Consider the following 23,040-nt stretch of genomic DNA (forward strand, 5'->3'; position numbering starts at 1 on the left):
ATTGTAAAATTAGAAAACTAATAAATATATATATATAATTTATATTTATAATATACATATAATTATATGTATATGTATATTATATATATGAAAATCTATTCATAAGTTGTGAAAGCTTTGTAATTGCAGTTGCAGTTGCTTGAAATCATTGTCATTTCTTAAAAAAAGTGCTTAAAATGTACAGTACTTTACATCAAAGTACCCTTTCTCTGCAAAATTGGTGATATTAAGGTGTGCTGATCCTTATAGTTCTGACTCAACTAGATTTTGCAAAAACTGACTTCTTTTTTAATGGATGCTTTCGTTTTTCGTCTTTCATATAACATTCTCTGCATCTTTATCGGAGACGCTGAGGACCTCCCTCTTCTGATATACCTACCATGTACAATTCCTTTTCTATGGTGGAGTCACCTGTAAGGGGTTTTCTGTCTAAGGTCTATTTTTCAATTAGTGGCTTTAAAACCCTGGAAAAAATTGTAATATGATACTAGTAGTGTTTACTCATGGTAGTCAGTTTCCACTAATTGAAATTTTCTGCAGTCCTAAAGTTGAAATGATTTATTTTTATGTTTGCTTTCTGGTTGACCGCTGCCACATTTTTATACTGATTGTTGTAGTAATCTTTAATGGCAGTAAAGGATTCAACAGAGGTCGTGTTTAAGATATAGATATGTTTAAGATATAGATTAGATATACATTATGTCACACGTTAAAATAAATATAGCACCTTTCCATAATAAGAAAAGACCCATAACAAAAGTATGTTGGCAGTTGATACTTTGAGGATAATTCCAAAAGGCATTTCAACCTAAATGTCCTACTTCAACTGGATAAGCTCTTAAGTATTTATTGCTATGTGTGCTTTACCAACTTTACATTGAAATTATGATTAGATACAGTTGAAATGGCCATTTTTCTATTCCATTAGATAATTGCAAAATATCGTTAGCAAAGTCATAGATTTTTGGGTTGTGTGTGTGTGTGTGTGTGTGTGTGTGTGTGTACAGTAGTGTTATATAATGACATGACCTGATGCAAGCTTCCAGTGGGGAAATGAATGGCAAGTTCCAGGATTTAGGTAAATAAGAAAAAAAAATAGAAAGAAGGCACAAAAGTATATTTGTCTCATTTTAAATGTTCCTACTTAATAAATGCCAGATATTACTGTATTAATTATAGCTAGTATAATCTATATCTTCTTAGTCTTCTGATAGCAAATCTATTCTCCCTATGACAGCATCTTAATTTATATTACAACACTAGTAAGGAATTCAAACCACACACAACCCAAAACAGTCTGAATGATGCTGAACCATACTTGAAATTTGCATTTGGTACGCAGTTCACATGAGATGTTTTGATTTCTGCAGGCTGCCAATAACTGTGTCCAAAAGGCTTTTATCATCTTTTTCTAAAAAAGAGAAAGGATAAAAAATATTAACCGATCCTGCTTTATTGAATGTTGCCACCCAGAATCACTTTTTCGTGATATGGGCACCTGTACACATTTGATAAGTAAATAGAAGTTTGTTATTGAATGGCAAGAAAATTCTGTTCATAATCAAATTCTCAAGGCATTTGTCTCTTATTCTTAAGGTTAGTGCTTGATAATGGGGTGGCATGGAGGAAATTTAAAAAAATCAATTGCATGTTAAGAACTACTTCCTGGCTTGCAAGAATTTTAGGCAAATGTATGTATTTCAGCAACTTTCTAAAAACAAAATGTAAAAGGACCATCTACAACAAGATAAGGGAGACCAGAACCTTTGTGGCTCCTGAAGAAGTGAACCTGAATATTTCTTCATTGAGTTGGACTTGGAGGTCTAGATAGGCACTGGCTGAAGCAGGTACTACATACAACGATGAAACTGAATGAAATGAGCTTCTCTCCTAGATCCCAAAATGTGTTACTGCCTCCTTCAACTTCCTTTCTTAGCCTTACCTCTTCTGTAACTGAGTACACAAACCCCCAAGTTGTCAACTTTGATATCTCTCCCCCGACATTGGGTGACTCAAGGGCTTTATAGCATTCCAAGAAAAGCTCCTTTGATGCCATTCCTTAAATTCACGATATAAAAATGTCACAATTTGTGTATTAAGTGATCTACAACCTCATCAACGTTTTGAAATTTCCCAAGTTTGAGACTAGCTGTGGCCATCTCTCTGTCAGAAGGGGTGGGGAAAATATTCAGGTTCTTTCTCTGAACTAGTACAAAAAGTATCAGCTTCAGTAGAAGTCATTCTCCGAGCAGAAATTATATGATATCTGACTTTGGTTACCTTTTTGTGGAAGCGGCGGGCGGGGGGGAGGGGGCATCAAGTCAGACTTGACTCTGGGCAATTGCCTGCACTTGGTCCCTGCAGTTTTCTTGGTTGGGTTTTTGGAAAATAGATTGGCATTGCCTCAGTCCTAGGACTGAGAGGGTGTGACTGCCTTAAGGTCACTCAGCTGGCTTTGTGCTCAAGGCAGGATTCGAACTCACAGTCACCTGGTTTCTATCCTGATGCTTTAATCTCTGCAATGAACTTCTGATATGGGACATATTAAAATGAATCGGATAGTAACAATATCTTCAATCTGTGCCAAAGAGCAAAGAGAACTTACCATATACTGTCAAGGTACAACTGCATTTTTCTTTCCCAAGCTCATTCTCAATTACTATGGTGTACTCGCCGCTATCCTTGGCAGTGCATGTGGGAATCATCAGCGTACAAACACCACTGGTTGAATTGTACCAGAATTTGGAATGGGCTGTAATATTGATTTCGCCCTTGTACCATGTCATCTCTGGGCGGGGGTTTCCTAAGAAAGCACAGCTCATGGTACAGTCATGGCCTCGGCACACTAGATGGTTCTTCAGAGGAGTTATAAAATGGGGAGCATGGCTCCAGTCCCGCTCATGGTACTCCTTCACCTTGACATTAAAAAGTTCTGTTAACAAAACAAAGAGATTGACGATGAGCTCCAAAAGAGAGTTCGTTTCCTCAGCCGTATCCATGCATATAGCTCTACACAAGTTATATAGAGACAGGAACATTACACCAAAATCAACCCTCCAGTTTCCTGAAAGGTTTTTTTTAATTTCTCTTTATAAAACAGATTCCTTTCTTTCTATTTTATTTTTAGGTTGCTTTAAAATTACTTTACTTGTTAAATCCATTTCCCACCTTTCTTCCAGGAGCTCAAGATGACATAAACAGTTTTCTTTAACGTAAACAGATTATTATTCTTATTATATCATTGGAGAAATACCAAGGGCTGAAGGAGGAACTAGAGAGGATGTAGAAAGTAAAGGCCAAAGTAGGCCTGGTGTTGGTAGGGCTGTGACCTCGTAAGCTGAGAGAATAGTGTCAACAAATCCCAGGAACAACATCAGAGCTCTCTGTCCAGAAGAGAAGGTCATACGCAGAACCCTCAAACTCTCAGGTAGAGGACCCCGAGATTGAGGAAGACACAAACTAGCTACAAGGGTGAAAAGGGATGTTTTTTGTACATATACACGTACTCACATTCACACACAAACATTCTCTCTCTCTCTCTCTCTCTCTCTCTCTCTCTCTCTCTTTTTTTTTTTTTTATGCCAGCACCTTCACCACTGCACCAAACTGGCTCTCTTCTATAGGCAATCCAGTTCATTTAATGACCATTCAAAGTTACAACGGTACAGGAAAAAAGTGACTTATGACTATTTTTCACAAGATGGTAGCATCGTCCCTGTGATCAGGTGATCAAAATTCAGACGCTTGGCAACTGACTCACATTGATGATGGTTGCAGTCTCCCGAGGTCATGTGATCACCTTTTGCAACCTTCCGGCAAGCAAGGCCAATGGGGAAGCCGAATTCACTTAACAAGCATGTTACTAACTTAACAACTGCAGTGATTCACTTAACAACAGTGACAAGAAAGGTTGTAAAATGGGGCATAACTCACTTTACAAATGTCTCACTTAGCAACAGAAACTTTGGGCTCTAATTGTGGACGTTACCAAGGACTAGATAGTTGTTCCTACCTCCTATTTAGTAGTATGGGCTGAAAGAGAGTGACTGGCTGAAAATCATCCTCTGGCTAAGAAGGCCCAGGATGGCCTTAGGGCAGGGGTAGGCAACCTTGGCTCTTTTATGACTCGTGGACTTCAACTCCCAGAATTCCTGAGCCAGCTGGCTCAGGAATTCTGGGAGTTGAAGTCCACGAGTCATAAAAGAGCCAAGGTTGCCTACCCCTGCCTTAGAGTCTCCAAGTCCAACGTCTTAACCGCCACCTCACATTGGTTCTAATTTCTTTTGGTGGTGTTTGAAGCTTATCTTTCCACTGCAAATTGCAGGATTTATTTATTTATTTTATTTTAATCCCATTTATATCCCGCCCTTCTCCGAAGACTCAGGGCGGCTCACAATCTAAGAAGCACAAATCAATGTGCTTAGCAATAGCCTTCATTCTATGTATATCCCTGCTTATTAGGGCTTCCCCCCCCAAGCGGCATTATTACAAAGTCAGCTTATTGCCCCCAACAATCTGGGTCCTCATTTTACCTACCTCGGAAGGATGGAAGGCTGAGTCAACCTTGAGCCTGGTGGGATGCGAACCTGCACTAATTGCAGGCAGCTGGTGTTACTTAAGGAGGCATTAGCCCACTGCGCCACCAAGGCTCCTTGGTGTTATTTTTGCCCAGTAACTTTGTTGTTGCTTGGGAAAAAAAATAGCATTGCAGTTTCTATCATACTTTCTAATCTAAAAGCCATATTTGGATACGGCTTTCCTTCCAGATTTAACTGAAGTGTGAAAAACCTGGGAGACTGCAGACTGCACAGTGAAAGAGTGGTTATTCCTACAGATCCCTCAGCTCCTTTGTCAGAAATGTAGGCCCGGCTGGTGAAAATTTGGCTGAAATATCCCTGTCTGAAAGAAGAAGCCAAAGTATTCTCTTTTTTCCTTGCATCTACCCAGCTTGAGAAAATGATTTGAGAAAATGATTTGAGAAAATGATTTGAGAAAATGATTTGAGAAAATGATTATTCAGTCATAGTAGCTTCATCTGTAACAAACCAAACAAACTATTGTCTCAAACCAGCAGCATACAACAGTAATATTGCTATTGTCAGCTACCCAACAGGTCCTTCCCTTTCCACTTGCAGGGAATCCATGTTAAAAATGCCAAACGCAGTGAGATCCATTGAAACACATCACCACCCCCAGTGGCGTAGCGTGGGTTGTCAGCACCCGGGGCAAGGCAACCGGAAGCGGAAATAGAGGGGCGGGCGGGCGGTGACGTCACAGCACTGCTGAAAAGACGCGCCCCGCAGCGGCGTAGACTTTCCAAGAAGAGTCGCGCGCATGCGGGATGCTTCCGGGTCCCTCTCGAGGGCGGCTGGGCGGGGCTCCGACCTGCAAGAGCCGCTGCATTCAAGCTCGCACGTGAGCCCCGCTAAATAAAGCCACGCATGCGCATGAAGCTAGGCCGGCCGGCCAGCGGGTCCGTCTTCGCTCGGCCAAACCTGCCAGGGCGCCTGCGGGACGCTTGCGGTTGGCCTGAGCCTGGGCGGAGAGTTGGCCGCTTCTATTTATTTTATTCAGTTTATCTGGCCGCCCATCTCACCTGCCGGACTCATTTCGCTTTGCAAGAAAGAGCAGCTCGAGAGCGGAGCCAAGCCAACTCTGTGCAGCCCTTGGGGTTCCCTGAGCAGCTCAGTGCGAGCGCGCCCCCCCAGATGTTGCGCCCGATGCGGCTGGCCCCCCCTGCACCCCCCACGCTATGCCACTGACCACCCCACCCCCAACACCCCAAAAATCTTTTGCTCTCAGTATCGCTATAGTATAGAGACCTCCCTACTTACCTATATCTTTATTGATATGCCAGGAGTCTTTTGAATCCAAAGGATCACTGTCACCAATATCATTGCGGGCAAGTACCCGGAAGAAATATTTCCTGCCAGGAAGCAGACCAGTAACAGTGTACTTGTTACTGTACACTCTTTCTTCTGCAGTGAACCAAGTGGCAGTGCTGGTGTCACGCTTTAGAATGACATAATGGGCATTGTCATCCTCCTTCACATCTGGAGAATGGTCCCACTTCAGTGTTACCGTGTTTGGCACTTCTTCGTAGAGGTTCAGGTTAGTAGGTGGCCTTGGGAAGTCTGAGATAGAAATACAAAAGGTGAACCAGAGCTTCTTTCCTCTTTCTAAGTCATCCATCAGTCCCTTTTCTGGCAATAACTATATGACTTTTTTTTATTTACTGAATTTGTTTGCCACCTGTATCATTGTGAGGTGACTCTGGGCAGCTTACCACATGAAATCCTTTTTCCCCCAAAAAAATATAGGTTTGATGACCTGGCTTTGAGATATTAATTTATAAAGAGAGGCAAATTGTCCAAAACAAGAATTGTAATGTATACTGCCCTTCCCCGATTGGCTGACATTATGGGTGTTTTATATTGTTGGTCCACGGTTCATCAGCAGAAATGTAGACCTCAGCATTAGCTCATAAGAATCGTAAGAGTATAAAGTGAGCTAGAGCTGAAAAAGACTGGTTAAAAAACTAAAATAATATGTCTTGGATTATTGCTTAATCATTAGCATCTAGCCATTCTTTCAGCCAATCAGAATAGAGCTGGAAGGGACCTTGGAGGTCTTCTAGTCCAACCCCCTGCTCAAGCAGGAGACCCAATACAATTTGAGACAAGTGGCTGTCCAGTCTCTTCTTAACCCCCCCCCCTACACACACACACTGATGAAGTACCCACAACTTCTGAAGGGAAACTGTTCCACTGGTTAATTGTTCTCACTGTTAGGAAGTTTCTCCTTACTTCCAGGTTGCTTCCCTTTGAATTTGTCTCATCCCAAAATGAAACATTCCCTGCTCTCATCCCAAACTGTGGTTCTTGAAAGAGTGGGTGTTTGTGCTTAGAAGGACTTTTAAGCTTGGATCTAATAAATTCCTGGGCTGAGATGTTCTCAGAGGCAACCTCTGGTGAACATTGGTCTGCAATACTATTTTGTTTGCCTAGGATAGGATAAAAGGTAAAGGTTCCCCCGCACATGCGTGCTAGTCATTTCCAACTCTAGGGGCCGGTGCTCATCTCCGTTTCAAAGCCGAAGAGCCAGCGCTTGTCCGAGGACATTTCCATGGTCATGTGGCTGGCATGACTAGACGCCAAAGGCACACGGAACGCTGTTACCTTCCCACCGTAGTGGTCCCTATTTTTCTACTTGCATTTTTACGTGCTTTTGAACTGCTAGGTTGGCAGGAGCTGGGACGAGTAACAGGCGCTCACTCTGTTATGCGGCACTCGGCATTCGACCCGCCAAATTGCCGACTTTCTGATTGACAAGCTCAGCGTCCTAACCCACTGAGCCACTGCGTCCCTCTAGGATAGGATAGGATAACTCTTTATTGCCAAGTGTGATTGGACACACAAGGAATTTGTCTTTGGTGCAAAGCTCTCAGTGTACATACAAACAATTTCATAGGGGTTTCTTTTTGGGGGGAATGGGTGGGTGGGGAGAGAATGCCTGAGTCTATTTCCCTACTTCTTCAGGATGGACAGTGCCCCCTGGCTAAATCAACAGATGGGGCACACCTTCCCGCTTATCCCTCCTTCTGATCCTTTACCTGTCACTCGGACATGGATGTCATAGTGGGCCTCCCCATAGTCATTACTCAGAACGATCCGATAGAGTCCAGAATCATAGCGTTTGGTGCTGTGGATGAGGAACTGGGAGTGATGCTTGCCTTTCGTAATGCTCTCTCTCCCCTTTGTGGGAGCCCCATCTTTTTGCCACACAACGTTGGGAGGAGGAGAGGCCTGTTGGAGACAAATCAGGTTCAAAGGAAGCAGGAGAGGGACCTTCTCATGCTTGGGTGTTTTGGGGCTTTTTTGCCTAGTCTCTTAATCAAACATTTTCTCTATTTGGAATTCTGCTCTCTAAAAGGAGGGAGACAGAGCCCAGGAAAAGTAGGAGAACAAGATGAGCAGGAGATTCTCTGGATCATGCTATTTCCATATTGTGGGTTGCTTAATAAAAAAATGCATCCTACAGGATACTGAAACTTTGACATATGGAAGTATTCCTTCAGGAGGGGAACTGTGTGAGGAGGCTGAACAATCAGGGCAGATAGAAGCAAAGTCATCAAATAAATGGGCTACTACTACTACTACTACTACTACTACTACTACTACTTCCTCCTCCTCCTCTGATTGATTTTATATCCATTTCCTAATCCTCCCCCTGCCCCTCTTCATCCAACATATTGTCAGAGAAAAACAAATACCGTATATACTTGAGTATAAGCCGACTCGAGTATAAGCCGAGACCCCCAATTTCACCCCCAAAACCTGGAAAAAGTTATTGACTCGAGTATAAGCCGATCCGCCGTTCTGCAAGCCTCCGCCGCTGGCGGAGGCTGGATCCGCGCTCTGCAAGCCTCTGCCACCAGCAGAGGCTCGATCCGCCATTTCGCAAGCCTGAATACACAGGAATACCCTGTGTGGCCGCGGCTCTCGGGGAAGCCCTGGCTGTCCGCTTCCTCGCTCCACGCTGCCATTCGGGGCCTGCGCATTCCCCGGGCAAATCGCGGCGCCCAGCAGGTGAGGAAACACGCCCGCTCCAGTCGCCCCCCCTTCCCTCAGGAGACGCAAAGCAAGTGACCGCCCGGAGCTTACCGAGGACTTGCGCGCGGCCGAGGCTTCGGTGCTTCCAGGATCGCGCGCACCTCTCCCAAGCCGCCGCCGTCCGGAGACCTGCCGAAGTTTGGGGAGGTTTGGGGAGGTGCGCGCGCACCTCCCCAAACCTCCCCAAACGTCGGCAGGTCTTCGGACCTCCGCGCCCTGCCTGCCTGCTTCTTTCTGCAGCGGAAAGAAGCAGGCAGGCAGGGCGCGGAGGTCTGGAGACCTGCCGACGTTTGGGGAGGTTTGGGGAGGTGCGCGCGCACCTCCCCAAACCTCCCCAAACTTCGGCAGGTCTCCGGACGGCGGTGGCTTGGGAGAGGTGCGCGCGATCCCGGAAGCACAAAAGCCTCGGCCGCGCACAAGTCCTCGGTAAGTTTTTTTTGTTGACTGGAGTATAAGCCGAAGTGGAATTTTTCAGCCCAAAAAGTGGGCTGAAAAATTCGGCTTATACTCAAGTATATACGGTAATTTTTCTCAGAGGTTGATATTGCTTGCTTGGAAATAATTTCTACAAAGAACTTAAAAGCTACTGGTGCTTCAGTCCTGTTTTCAAGGAATTCTCTCGGCTGAGGCCTATCACCCGTAACCACCAAGTAGGCTCTTTGAAGCTCTTGTGATTAAAGGACCACCTGGAGCAATTGTTGCATCCTTACATCCAGTCAATTACTCTGTGAAACAAGTAGCAGCAGCAGAGTAACAAGGACTCCTAAGTCATAAAAATCATTCAGGCTAAAATTGGGAAAGAGTAAGGAATCCCTATAGTGGAATGCTTGGCCTGATCCAACAATGAAGTCTCCTGGTGTAGCTTTGAGCAGCAATTACAGGGTTCGTAAAACTCTAATTAGTCCAATATCCCAATTGGCATTGGGATACAGATTAGGAGTATGAAAAGCCACGGCTTGAATATGTATACAGTAGCTTCCCCGTTAAAATAGTTATACATATTCAAGCTGCCACCTCTTCTTAACAAGCTTTTTTTCCCTGGCCTGAATAGATTTCATTTATGATCTGTCAACCTCGGAAATTATACTTTACATCACACATATCTGAGATTTTTACTTTTAACTGGAAACTACAGTTAAACAGCATGCTGTTTAAAACAAGAATGAAAACCTTTGCAGTAAACTTAAAATCAGTCCCAGTAACAGTAACAATAGCCACACAAAATCACAAAACAAAAACGTAAGAAACAGAATATAAAGGAAAAAAATGAGAGCAATGAGAACTAGATGTCATCATACAGAAACTTAAGAAAAAATTTCTAAATTAATCCAGTTTTTAACATTTTCTTCCAGCTTGGAAGTGGCCAGCTTGATCTCCTTTTAGAAGCTCCCACTTTCTAGCCTGGTGCCTTAATTCAGCGGTCTCCAACCTGTGGGCCACAGCCTGCTTCCGGGCCCTGGTTTGTTGGCCACTGGGCCATGGGAATGGCTGGCAAGGGTGCGCATGTGTGCATGCCCTCCCACTTGTGTTAGCGCCACCACACAGGCACTAGCAGCCCCGTTTGTGCATGCACAGGGGGCACTAGCACCACCGCCAGTGTCTCGGCGCTAGCAGCCTGCTTGCACATGCGCGTGGGCACCAGCACCAATGTCAGCACCATCATGGGCGTGCACGGCCCACTTGCACATGCACACGGGCACTAGCGCCACCACTCTGTGTGTGCCCTTTGGCTCATGCACACACACACAGGCACACACAGTTCCCTGCTCCTCCCTTTCCCTCCAGGCCGCCAACCCAGAAAGGTTGGGGGAGCTCTGCCTTAATTACTACATCAAACTGGTTTCTATATGTCTATAGCAGACATGTCAAACTCGTGACATCATGTCACATCGCGCAACGTATTGGGATGATTTTGCCACTGCCGGCAATGGGTTGGGCCTGGCTTCCGCATGACGCATCCGGCCCAGGGGCCGTTTGACACCTCTGCGTCTATAGTATACATAGATATATCTTAAAAATTTTCTCCTATCCGGTCATGACCAACTGAAGAGGCTGGTGCTCATCTCTGATTCTCAGCCATGAAAGCCTTTATTGTCTGAGTGGTGCTTCCGTCATCATGTGGCCAGCATGAATATATGGAACTGTGTTACCTTCCCCCCAAAGTGGTACCTATTTATCTACTTGCATTTGCATGCTTTCGAACCGCTAGATGGGCAGGAGCTGGGGCGAGGATGGGAGCTCCCGCCATCATGCGATGCTTGGGTCTCAAACCCGGGCTGTCAGCTTTCCAGTTGACAAGCTCAGCATCTTTAACCATTGAGCCACTGTACAGTCAGATATACGATAGAGATACAGATGTAGATGTATATATAGATATATAGTTTATTTATTTATTTATTTATTTATTTATTTGTTTTATATACCGCCCTTCTCCCAGAGGACTCAGGGCGGTGTACAGAGCAATAAAGTAAGAATACAATAAAGTAATATAGTGAAAAAAAAATTTAAAACCCAAATCCATATATAGTTATATATAGTTATCTATATAGAAAATAGATGTATGGATAGAATATATCTATATCCTGTATCTATATAAGTTACCTTTATCTGACAATGGCAGTTGGGAGTCTCAGGCCAAATATCTTCAAATATCCCCTCCCATCATTTTCTACTACAGATAGTTTTCATTTAGCAACTACAGTTGGGACCAGCAACTTGGTCATTAAGTAAAGTGGTCACTAAGTGAAACTGTGACTGTGCTTATGTTCTTACTTCAGCTTCCCCTTGCTTTACAGGCCTTCAAAGGTCGTAAATGGGAGGATTGGTCACAAACCTAATTTTCATCACTACTCTAATTGCAAATGGTTTCTAAATGAGGCAATCAATAAAAAAGGATTGCTTCTAACCAGAGATGCCAGAAATTGAATCCTGGCTCTTTTGCAAGTAAATTATTTGCAATACCAACATTCCAGATCCTTATGCTCAAAGTCTCACTAGTCTCAATTTGACTAATTTCCAAAGATATGGATATGCAACATTTTTAAATGTAATATTCCAGATGAAAAAAGACAACTTACAGTAAAGGAAGTGTGAATACAGAGGGCAGTCCCAGCACGAACCACCATATGATTCTTCAGTCTGACAGTCAGATCAAACTTTGGAGCAGCTGCATAACATATCAGAGGGGAGAGAGAGAAAGAGAGAGAGAGAGAGAGGAGGAGGAGGGAGGGAGGGAGGGAGGGAGGGAGGGAGGGAGGGAGGGAGAGAGAGAGAGAGAGAGAGAGCGCAATATGGAACATTAGAAATCCTGAATCAAATTACTCACTCATTTAAGGCAGTACTGCCAGTAATTGGCTAGAAGTTTGGTCTTGTGGGTAAACTTTAGAACTTTTTGTATGCACAGCAAATAGCCTGCCAGTGAGATGTTCATCAAAAAGATGCCTGAGTAAACAGTAGGATCTATTTGTACTGCTACTACCTATTATATTCCTTCGATTCCAACAGCAGAGTTGTCAAATTAATTCGGGAAGAATTTTTAGACTATACATTCAAGGGTTATGACAACTGATCGGCAATGCATCACAGGTAGCTAAGGGGCAAACTAAATGAAGTTGCAGGTGCATAAGTATTTTCCACTATCTTTTTTACCACTTCATGGCCTATCCTGAATTTAATTAGAATGTGCTTGTTTGACAAGATAGAAATGTCCTTCCTTTAGGGAGAGGCAAAAATATACCTAGCTGATTTTCTTTCTTTTTTTTAATTCCATTTATATCCCGCCCTTCTCCGAAGACTCAGGGCGGCTTACAAGCTTAGCAGTAGCCTTCATTCTATGTATATGCCTGCTTATTGGGGCTTTCACACACACACACACACACACACACACACACACACACACACACACACACCAAGCGGCATTATTACAAAGTCAGCTTAATTGGCCCCAACAATCTGGGTCTGAGAAAAAGGAACAACTTTGAGAGAGGGAAGAAACAATGAGCAATGTTTCTTACTGATAAAGACTATTATCTTATTGATAAAAACATAGGACTGCTTCTTTACGATTTGGAACATCATTTATTTGGGTGAACCTAACATAATGGAAACTAGTCAAGGAGAGAAGCAACCTAGAACTAAGGAGAAACTTCCTGACAGTTAGAACAATTAACCAGTGGAACAACCTGCCTCCAGAGGCGGTGAATGCTCCAACACTGGAAGTTTTTAAGAAGAGACTGGACAGCCATTTGTCTGAAATAATAATAATAATAATAATAATAATAATAATAATAATAATAATAATAATAATAATAATAATAATAATAATAATAATAATAATAATTATTATTATTATTATTATTATTATTATTATTATTATTATTATTATTATTATTATTATAAAAAGGAAAAAAATGAATAGAATAACAGAGCTGGAAGGGACCTTGGAGTTGTTCTAGTCCAACCCTCTGCTCAAGCAGGAGACCCTATGCCAGTGGTGGTGAACCTATGGCACGCGTGCCGGAGGCTGCACTCAGAGCCCTCTTTGTGGGCATGGGTGCCGTTGCCCCAGGCCTGCCTCTCCCCATGGCCCCCTCCTCACCAGCAGCCCCCCAGGGAGAGTCGTGCCTGGGTGTGGTTCACGTGGAACAGCACAGCCAAGGACATAGCAGCTGGGCAGACTTTAACAAGACTCCACCCTCGTGCCCCATCATGCATTGATGATGCGGGGCAGAGGGCGTGGCCACCATGGCACTGCTGGGCCACCATAGCGATCTGTTGCTGTGGGCCGTGGAGGTGGTGGGTGGACCTGCGGGCGGGCGGGGGCAAGTTTTGGGCACTCGGTCTCTAAAAGGTTTGCCATCACTACCCTATACCATTTCAGACAAGTGGTTGTCCAATCTCTTAGATTTGTTGATAGAATGTTTTCTGGATTTTCTGGGGGTTAGCCATTCATTTGCTGTATTACCTTCTGTTTCAAAATCGGTATCCCTCACTTCCTGCAAAAGAGTTAACCTACCAGCAGTCAAGGCATGATCGCACGAAGGCCAGATTGGGTAAGTCGTACCTGGAGGGGGCATGGCCAGAACACCTTCTTTCAGCTCAATCGGTTCTCCGACTCCAGCTTCATTGACAGCTCGGATGCGGAAGAAATACTTCTGCTTCTCCTGCAGACCTCCCACTGTGTAACAATTGCCAGAAATTGGGATCTTGCTGCACTTGGACCATTCCTTGGTGTCCTCAGCTCGCATCTCCAGTATGTATCCCGAAGGTGGATCACCCTCATCAGGTTCTTGCCATGCCAAGGAAATGCTGGATTGGGAAGAATCAGCCACGTGCAATCCCTTCACCAGCCCAGGAGGCTCTGGATCAATAGTAAACATGAGTAAAGTTGTAAGTTATTGAAAGAAACATTTTATTTGAACTGATAGACCATTCAAGCTTTTCGATTTAGTAGAGTAGGTAGTGTTCCTGCCTCTCAAATTCATGAGCGCCATCTGGTCTGAGACATTTTGTGTGTGAAGAATTGGTAATAATTTATAGCTAAAACTTACTGAGATATGTTAGCCTCTGGGCCAGTTCATATAGTGTACATATTTTTGACTTGGTATGTTAAACAAAATATAGTATCAGACAGAAATTCAGGATTATCCCACACAAATAAAGCTCTATGAATCTGAAAACTACTTCATTATTTTGAAAAAACAAATGGAAAAGAAGCCAAAAATGGCTTATAAATCAGCGATGGCCTACTTCCTCATTCTTAGGTGGAAATGTAGAACAGATGCCAATTTTGCCATACCAGTAGACATTCTTTCAAGCAGTCAGACTCCATGGGAAAATTGGTACATTTTAGCAGGTGGCAGGGATCTCTCAGCTCCTGGAAATTTCCAAAATGGAAAAACTACCCCTAGATGCTAGTATTTGCAGGTTCTCCCTAGCAGGGAATTTTGGGAAGCTGGCATGAAACACGTAGTGTTCTGCGAAATCACCACCAGAACTTTAATATTTACCTTTTAGTTTAGCTGATAATCAAATACCCTGTACCTCTTGTGTCATGTTCCAATCTTCATTTCCAATGGCCCACCAGGTGTTGTTGAACTACAGTAACCCACAATCCCAACCTGCAGACTGTAGTGATGAATGACGGCTATTTTAACAATAGCTGGATAACTCAGTCTTGTTCTGTGCCTTAAACCAGCACAATAGCTATCATAAGGGGACAGAATGATTTTAGCACCGTTAGTCAGAGCTTGGACAATCTGTCAGAGGTCAGGTAAAATGCTTTAAGAAGTATTTATTTCAGGAGCCTGGAATCATTTTGCCATCACTTTGCTTGTATTGTTAGTTTGTTATTACCACAAGATCATAGATTTGCAATAAATAGGTGTTGCAATAACTGTAATAAAGATTGATTAATAGGTGTTGCTGTATAATTGGGCCAACCCCACCATTAATTAGGTCAACTCAGTATTATTTGAAAGAGGATCACCTTGTCACATGCTGAAATTTAAATGATTGTGGCATTACAAAATGGAAATGAAGCAAGCAGTAGCAAGAAACACAAGCTGCCACAATCAAGTTCCCTGATTATCCCACTATGTTCTGCTTGTATAATGAACTCCATAAATTGAATCGCACACACACAGAGGCACAACACACACACACACACACACACTATACACCATACACCATACACCATACACCATACATATACGTATGGGACACTAGAAATAAATGAAAAGTAGAACCATACTGATGGGATCTCTTGCCACCACTGAGCTGGAAGCACTGCTGGGAAGGCCAGGCCCTGCTCGGTTCACTGCTATGACATGGAACTCATATTCTGCACCTTCCAGTAAACCATCCACTTTGCACTTAGTATCTGGCAATAAAAACCACATTTTTGAAAGAAGTTAGCTTTCAAAATAAATGATATAATGGATTCTGAGTAAGAAAAAATATATTCAAATAAACATCTCACTTAAAACCTAGTCATAACAAAGTAGTATCTATATACAAATATAGATGGATGATAGGTGATGATGATGATAGAGATAGCTAGTTAGATAGCTAGATAGACAGATGATAGAGAGATATAGATATAGATTATGTACCATCAGCTTTTAGTGACCACAAAAATAGATCTCTCCCTCAGTTGGAAGACTCCAAGCCTTGGAATCTTCACTATTGGAAGACTCCCAAGTCTTCAACAGCGCACCCATTTCTGCTGTAAGTAAACCTATTCACTTTGGTCATCTTCTTCTCCTTCTTCTTTTCACCTTTCTCAGCATTATAGACTTCCTTTTTTAAAAACTCTGTGTTATAGGTTTTTATTGATTTTTTTAATACAATTCAACTGTACTTATTCCGCAAACGTGTTGCCTGAGTTTATCGTTCACTAATACAAATTAAATTCCTAATCCCCAGTACATTTGTCTAACCATTGATAAAATAAGTCCCGAGTTTGAAAATATTATGTTTTTTCTTTTTCTTTCAACCTCAGAGTAAGTCTGTCCATTTCTGCACAGTCTAGTATTTTTTTTATTATTTCTTCCTCTGATGGTATTTCTTCATATCTCCAATATTGTGCGAATATAATTCTTGCTGCTGTTGTCACATGCAAAATCAAATATACATTTTGTTTAATCAAGCTTTCCTGGCATTATACCTAATAAATAAAGTTCAAGTTTAAAACCAACATGTTTCCCCGACATCTTTTCTAGCCAAGTATGTATTTTTGTCCAATATCTCTTTGCTTTTACACATGTCCATCCAAGAGAAAGTAGGTGTTTATCATATTTTGAACATATTATTTGTGTCCTCAATTGAGAATTATTTTATAATGCATTTTTTTTATTTTCCTGGCTATCATCACAATAGTTTCTATATTGAACTTCTGCAAAGTCCAGCTTCTACTTTCACATATCATCATAGGGAAAATAATTTCCTGCACTTTTCTGATCTTTGCAAATAGAGACATTTTCTGGCATAGACCTATTCTGGCACCTAAATATCTTTTCCATGGCTTTCATTGCTACTCTACAAAGTACAGGTAGTCCTTAACTTACAATTGAGCCCAAAATTTAATGTTGGTAAGTGTGAAATTTGTTAAGTGCCTTCTGCCCAATTTTACGACTTTTCTTTGCCATATTTGTTAAGTGAATCACAGCAGTTGTTAAATTAGTAACACAATTATTAAGTGAATCTGACTTGCCCACTGGCTTTGCTTGACCGAAGGTTGCAAAAGGGGATCACGTGATTCCAGGACACTGCAACCATCATAAATGTGAGTCAGCTGTCAAGCATCTGAATGTAAATCACGTGACCATGGGGGATGCTGCAGCAATCATAAGTGTGAAAATGGTCATAAATCACCTTTTTTCAGTGCCATTGTAATTTACAATGGTCACTAAGCAAATAGTTGTAAGTCAAGGACTACTGGTACTAGTCCGTATCATATTTCCTGAGTGCTAGTTCCTTTACTGTTTGATAGTTGATCCTATAAAGCAGATCTATTCCCCACTTTAATATTCTATCAATTTTAAAATTGTTTGCTATTGTCTTTACACTTAATCATCATCACAGTTTCGTACTGTGATGCTTGATTTTCATTGCTGATAGATTATTTTTTTTTGCCTTTTTAACTATCAGAGTAGTGTCATCGGCACAGAGTGGGTTATTTATGCTTATTCCCCCATTTTTAAATCCATGCTCCTCTTCTTCCAACCCAGCTTTCTTCAATATATTGTATATTCAGCAGAGAGGTGGAACAAGTAACGAGAGGCTATGCAGCTTTGCCTTACTCCTTGGGTGATCTAGAATGAGTTTGCTTTGCCATGTTCTATTTAGATTGTGTTTACAAGGCCCATCTCTGGCAGTTTTTATTGGCTGTCCTTGTGGTTTTCTTAATGAAATACATTTGCCTTCTCCCATGCAAGATGAAATGATGCCTGTGTCACAGTCAGAGTCATATTCTGGACTTTAAGAACTCTACAATTCGGGGAAAGGCAGAAGGTAATAAGAGGACAATCAGAGGTGAGGTGAATGAAGTCCATTACAACAGCATTGCATGCATTTTGAAAGATCTAAAGGGCTATATGGGAGACAGCTTGGAACCATGACACTGTCTATATGTGATTGCTTGGAGCTGATATGGATTTGAGGGTCTCCCTCCCTCCCTCCTTCCCTCCCTCTCTCTCTCTCTCACACACACATCTAATCCAGAGGTCTCCAATCTTTTGCTTGCTTGTTTGTGGGGACCAGTTGCTGGCATACCGCAGCCCAGTACTGGTCCACGGACAGGGGGTTGAGGACCTTTGATTTAATCTATCATCAAATTGTATCACATTGTGACATGTTGCTGCCACCTGCTGGGCATAAACACACATAAAAGAGAATATTTGTACCTCAGGGTTGATATGAAGGATCCTTGCTGCTCTCTAAGCTTCCTTGTTTTCTTGCAGACGTTTCATTACCCAAACTAGATAACATCACCTAGTTTAGGTAATGAAACATTTGCAAGAAAACAACAAATTTTGATGAACTTTCATGCTATTACTGTAATTTGAAAGTAAATATGGAAAGGTTTAGACAGCTAACTTAATAAAACAATAGAGGTTTTTTTTTGTGTCTTGAAGTCAGTTTTGGACGCCTGACAAGTGCCTGGACCAGTCCCTGTAGTTTTCTGGGCAGGATTTCAGAAATGGTTTGCTATTGTTTCCTTCCTAGGGCTGAAAAAAAAAAGATTGGCCAAAAGTCAGTTGGCTTTGTGCCAAAAGCACTAGAACTTACAGTCTCCCTGTTTCTAGCCTGATGCCTTAACCACTAAACCAAACTAGGTTTCATCTTACACAATGGAATTTGCTGACCTTGAATTGGTTCCTTGGATATAGGGACCCAAAGGTTACTGCCTTTCTTCCTTCTTTCCACAATGTAACCTGTAATCGGAGACCCACCATCTTTAGATGGAGGATTCCAAGTAATGGTAATAGCCTCTTTGGAAACATCAGTAACTTGAGGTTGAGACGCTTGTCCTGGAGGATCTGAAAAAAAAAACATTTAAGCATGGTGAAGCAGACCACATAATTCCTAATTGCTTTTCTATATCGTTTTAAACACAGAGACCTGATAGAGAAGCAACATTCAAATATGTTAAAATGGATACACACAGACACACACACAGACACACACAGACACAGACACACACACACACACACAGACACACACACACAGACACACACATAAACACACACACATATATATATATGATGTAAGTATATATATGTATGTATATAGCATGTGTATAGGTGCATTATGCATGTATATGGGTAGATATATACTTTCTTTTGATAGCAGGCAACAGAATTTCATTTTTAATATGTGCCACTGTGCTCACAGTAAAAAATTACAATAAAGGTTATCTTATCAATCTTATCAATAGAAACCTGCCAGAAATGCCTCCTGAGATAGCCTTAATGTCCTAGAGTAGAGGAACTATATGTAGCAGCCTAGAATCATAGTATCCCAGATCCAGAAAGGACCATTAGAGCCATTGACCCCAATCTTCTGCTCCAAATTAAAGCATCCTAGACAGAAGGGTATCTCATGAAGGGAAGCCCACCATACAGTATATCTGGGTAATTTGACATGTGTCACACTTAAAAAAAAAGATGGAGCTTTGATTACACTATCATGGCCACCATCCGTTTCTGAGCTTCTTCGGGATATCAACATTGAGAGGTAGATGAACTACTAGTAAGAGGAAACTTGCATTTTATTCTTGCTGTAGAGGAAAAAATAAGTCAGAGTTTTATTTCTGACACAACAAAACAGAAGAAAAGTAAGAATAAGAACTGTAAGTAACTAGTTTCTGATCCAATATCCGCAAGACTGCGCATAGTAAATCTTGTTGTTGGGAATTTCAGCTTTTTCTGAAGTACATATTTTCAGGCTAATAGTACAAGGTGTAAGTGTAAAATTAAATGAAAAATACTTATGGACTGCAAACTTGCTGGAAAAGACAGTGGCATATTGCAAATTCCACTATAAATATGTTTAAGAGTTTCTAACGAATGGAAAAAAAATTCACTGAAAGGAAAAGCCTTCCAGCACATGAGAAGTATTCTTTCTCAAGAAATGTGGTGTTTAGATTTGAACTATTAAAGACAACTGTATACACTGAATCCCTTTTTGAGTATCCTCACCTGGCCTTAATCATAAATAAATGACCCCAATTAAAGTAAACTTTGGATGGACCTCAAATGCCATTATTCAGCCTTTATGAATGGATTGGCTCAGCATCAAATGGATGCTTACCAATTGGATTCCCAGCAAAAACTTCATCTGTTTCTAGTGGTTCGCTTGCACCTTCAGAATTTACAGCCAGGATTCGGAACTGGTAGGCTTTCCCTTCTTCCACCTTATCCGTGGCAAACGTCGTATGCTTGCTTTCAATTTCCCCAACTTTGATCCAGGATTTTTTCCCAACTATTTTCCGTTCAATGATAAAGTGAGTCACTTGCTTGCCCCCATTGTCCTTTGGGGCCTTCCATTTCATTTTGATACACTTCGCTGAGGTCTCCAAGAATTCCACTTTTCCTTGGGGTGGTTTCGGTTTGTCTGAAACACAAAGGTATCGGTGGTCATGAAATGAAATGATCATTGGAATAGCTTAGCCTAGTGTTCTGGAACTAAACTCCTTATTTGGTCACAGATCGGTTTTAAACTTTTGATTGCACATCAGCAAGTTCCTATTGGAGCATCAAAGAGCTTAATAGTATAAAATTGGGATAGAGCCTGTTCTTGAGCACTTGATCTCCTCCAGAATCTGCTGCTAATACTTGCTCTGAATTTAATATGCTAACATTCTCCTTCTAAAATTCATTTTACAGCATTAAGTCGTCATTGTGTTTTGGGCTTGGTCCTTTTCTATTTCTGGTTACTGTGCATTCATTCCAGTTTTCCTCAAACAATTGCACTCAAATGCGTTGTAATCGGTAACTATAATTCTCAGCCACTGCAGCCACACAGTCAGCATTACTTCCAAAAAGAATTGCATAGAATCACCTATTTCTTCCTTACATAGAGAGCACCTGAGCATTCTGGCAGGGGTATCTCCAGGCAAGATGGCAGAAGCAGTGCCCCTTTTATATTTATAATAGATTTTGGAATTGGGTAAGGCTAGTCTAAAAGGGATGTGGTGGCTCAGTGGGTTAGGACACTGAGCTTGTCGCTCAGATGGTCGGCAGTTTGGCGGGTCGAATCCCGCGTGCCGCGTAACAGAGTGAGCGCCTGTTACTCGTCCCAGCTTCTGCCAACCTAGCAGTTCGAAAGCACGTAAAAATGCAAGTAGAAAAATAGGGACCACTACGGTGGGAAGGTAACAGCGTTCCGTGCGCCTTTGGCGTCTAGTCATGCCGGCCACATGACCACGGAGACGTCCTTGGACAAGCGCTGGCTCTTCGGCTTTGAAACGGAGATGAGCACCGGCCCCTGGAGTTGGAAACGACTAGCACGCATGTGCGGGGGAACCTTTACCTTTACCTTTAAGGCTAGTCTAGGGAAAAGGAGGAATAGGAGTGACATGATAAAAGTGTTCCAATATTTGAGGGGCTGCCACAAAGAAGAGGGGTGGGTGGGGGTGTCAACCTATTTTCCAAAGCACCAGAAGGCAGGATAAGAAACAATGGATGGAAATTAAGCAAGGAGAGAAGCAACCTAGAACTAAGGAGAAATTTCCTAACAGTGAGAATAATTAACCAGTGGAAGAGCTTGCCTTTAGAAGTGAAAGCTTTTAAGAAGAGACTGGTCAGGCACTTGTCTGGAATGGTATAGGATCTCCTGCTTGAACAGGGGTTTGGACTACAAGACCTCCAAGGTCCCTTTCAACTCTATTATCCTGTTATATGTGCCTGTGACATCAAGGCTTGTACAAAAGGGATGGGTGTTCAATTCTGGCATCAGTTAACCTGCTAGTCTGCCTGTTTTGACCTCCACCCTATGTCACCTCGGAATCCTGAATTTAATTTTAGAATCACACATCTATTTAAATATTTCCAAGATTGTGATAAGTTAGTAAATTAAAATATTTTTTAAAAAAACAAAACCCAGCACTTTTGATGGTTCACTACTACTTTATACATGAGGAAGGCTGCCCACAGTTATCACCCTAAACTTACCAATAACATTAAGGAATAATTGGGCAGTAGCTGATCCACAGTCACTTTTCAGTTTCAACATGATGCTTCCAGTGTCTTCTCTCACGCATTTTGTTATGGTGAGCATGGCCTGGTCATGGGATCTTTCCATGGTGACCTTCTCTTCTTCAGTCACCTCAATCCCATCTTTAAACCAGCTGACTTTGGGCAAAGGCTTGGCCTTGAACGGTATGTTAATGTAAGCTGTCTGTCCTGCTTTCACGGTCACTGGGTGGGCAACCAAAGCTTCCAGGAGGGAGGGGTCAATAAATGGTGGGTCTTAAGAGAAGAAAATTGGGGGAAAAAATAGATCAGAAGGTGGCTATCAGGCTTTTGCAAACAGCCTCTTCACTGTTCAGTCTTCACCAGTGACAATGATAGACTTTGCAGTACAGGTAAAGGGCCCAAAATTTCAATTGCTAAGCAAGACAGTTCTTAAGGGAATTTTGCCACATTTTACGACCTTTTGTGCTGCAGTTGTTAAGTGAATCACTGCAGTTGTTAAGTTAGTAACATGGTTGTTAAGTGAATCCGGCTTCCCCATTGACTTGGATTGTCAGAAGGTCGCAAAGGATCATAAGTACACGCCCAAGTTCCAAGTGTTCAAAATTTGATCACATGATCACGTGTGTGTGTGTGTGTGTGTGTGTGTGTGCGTGTGTGCATGTGCGCTGCAACCGTCGTAACTATGAAAAAATGGTCATAAGTCACTTTTTTCAGTGCGGTTGTAATTTTGAACCATTGCTTAAACAAATGGTTGTGAGTCAAGAACTGCCTGTAATAGCATTCCTGAGTTAAAATTAAAATCTTTTGAGGAAAAAAATAATATAATAGATACAAAAGTGAGGTCTGAGTGGTTTCAACTGCTTTATACTTCACATGCAGTCTATCAAATGAGTCGTGGAAGTCATTTCACTTACTAACATACCTTTTAATGTGACAAAAGAGCTATTTATTTATTGATGGAGTTATACATTACATTAAGCATAATAGCTCTATTTGACTTTGGTGTTCTGTAATTTTAGAGGTTTTTCTTATTGTGGCTTTTCACCTAGCATATTGTGCAAACCCAACTGGTCTGATTTATTCAACAAAGAATGTTTAAAATATGGCTTAGTATGTTGTACGACTCAATGTTGCATGATATAACATTCAAGCAGTAATTGTATGAATATCAACAATTAGGCATGGACTCAGCATCTCAGACAGAATTGTTCTTACTGCATTTCCCATTT

General features: G+C 41.9%; 1 protein-coding gene across 2 annotated transcripts in view; it reads right to left on the minus strand.

Moving 5' to 3' along the window:
* IGSF22 (immunoglobulin superfamily member 22) overlaps positions 1-23,040 on the minus strand; it is a 61,639-nt gene that overhangs the window by 20,493 nt on the left and 18,106 nt on the right. Inside the window, exons 12-21 of one of the 2 annotated variants that reach the window (XM_083348561.1) lie at positions 21,788-22,084; positions 19,926-20,228; positions 18,479-18,652; positions 15,364-15,492; positions 13,675-13,971; positions 11,690-11,778; positions 7,613-7,805; positions 5,835-6,134; positions 2,606-2,932; positions 1,319-1,411 (exon numbers count right to left, since the gene is read on the minus strand). In XM_083348561.1, coding sequence (XP_083204687.1) covers positions 1,344-1,411; positions 2,606-2,932; positions 5,835-6,134; positions 7,613-7,805; positions 11,690-11,778; positions 13,675-13,971; positions 15,364-15,492; positions 18,479-18,652; positions 19,926-20,228; positions 21,788-22,084 — 2,177 coding nt within the window. In that variant the 3' untranslated portion in view covers positions 1,319-1,343. Of the gene's footprint in view, positions 1-82; positions 1,412-2,605; positions 2,933-5,834; positions 6,135-7,612; positions 7,806-11,689; positions 11,779-13,674; positions 13,972-15,363; positions 15,493-18,478; positions 18,653-19,925; positions 20,229-21,787; positions 22,085-23,040 lie in introns of those variants that run through there. The other variant, XM_083348560.1, reaches the window with a different exon arrangement.

The sequence above is a fragment of the Vipera ursinii genome, assembly GCF_947247035.1.
Source record: "Vipera ursinii genome assembly, chromosome: 1".
Lineage (NCBI taxonomy): Eukaryota > Metazoa > Chordata > Lepidosauria > Squamata > Viperidae > Vipera > Vipera ursinii.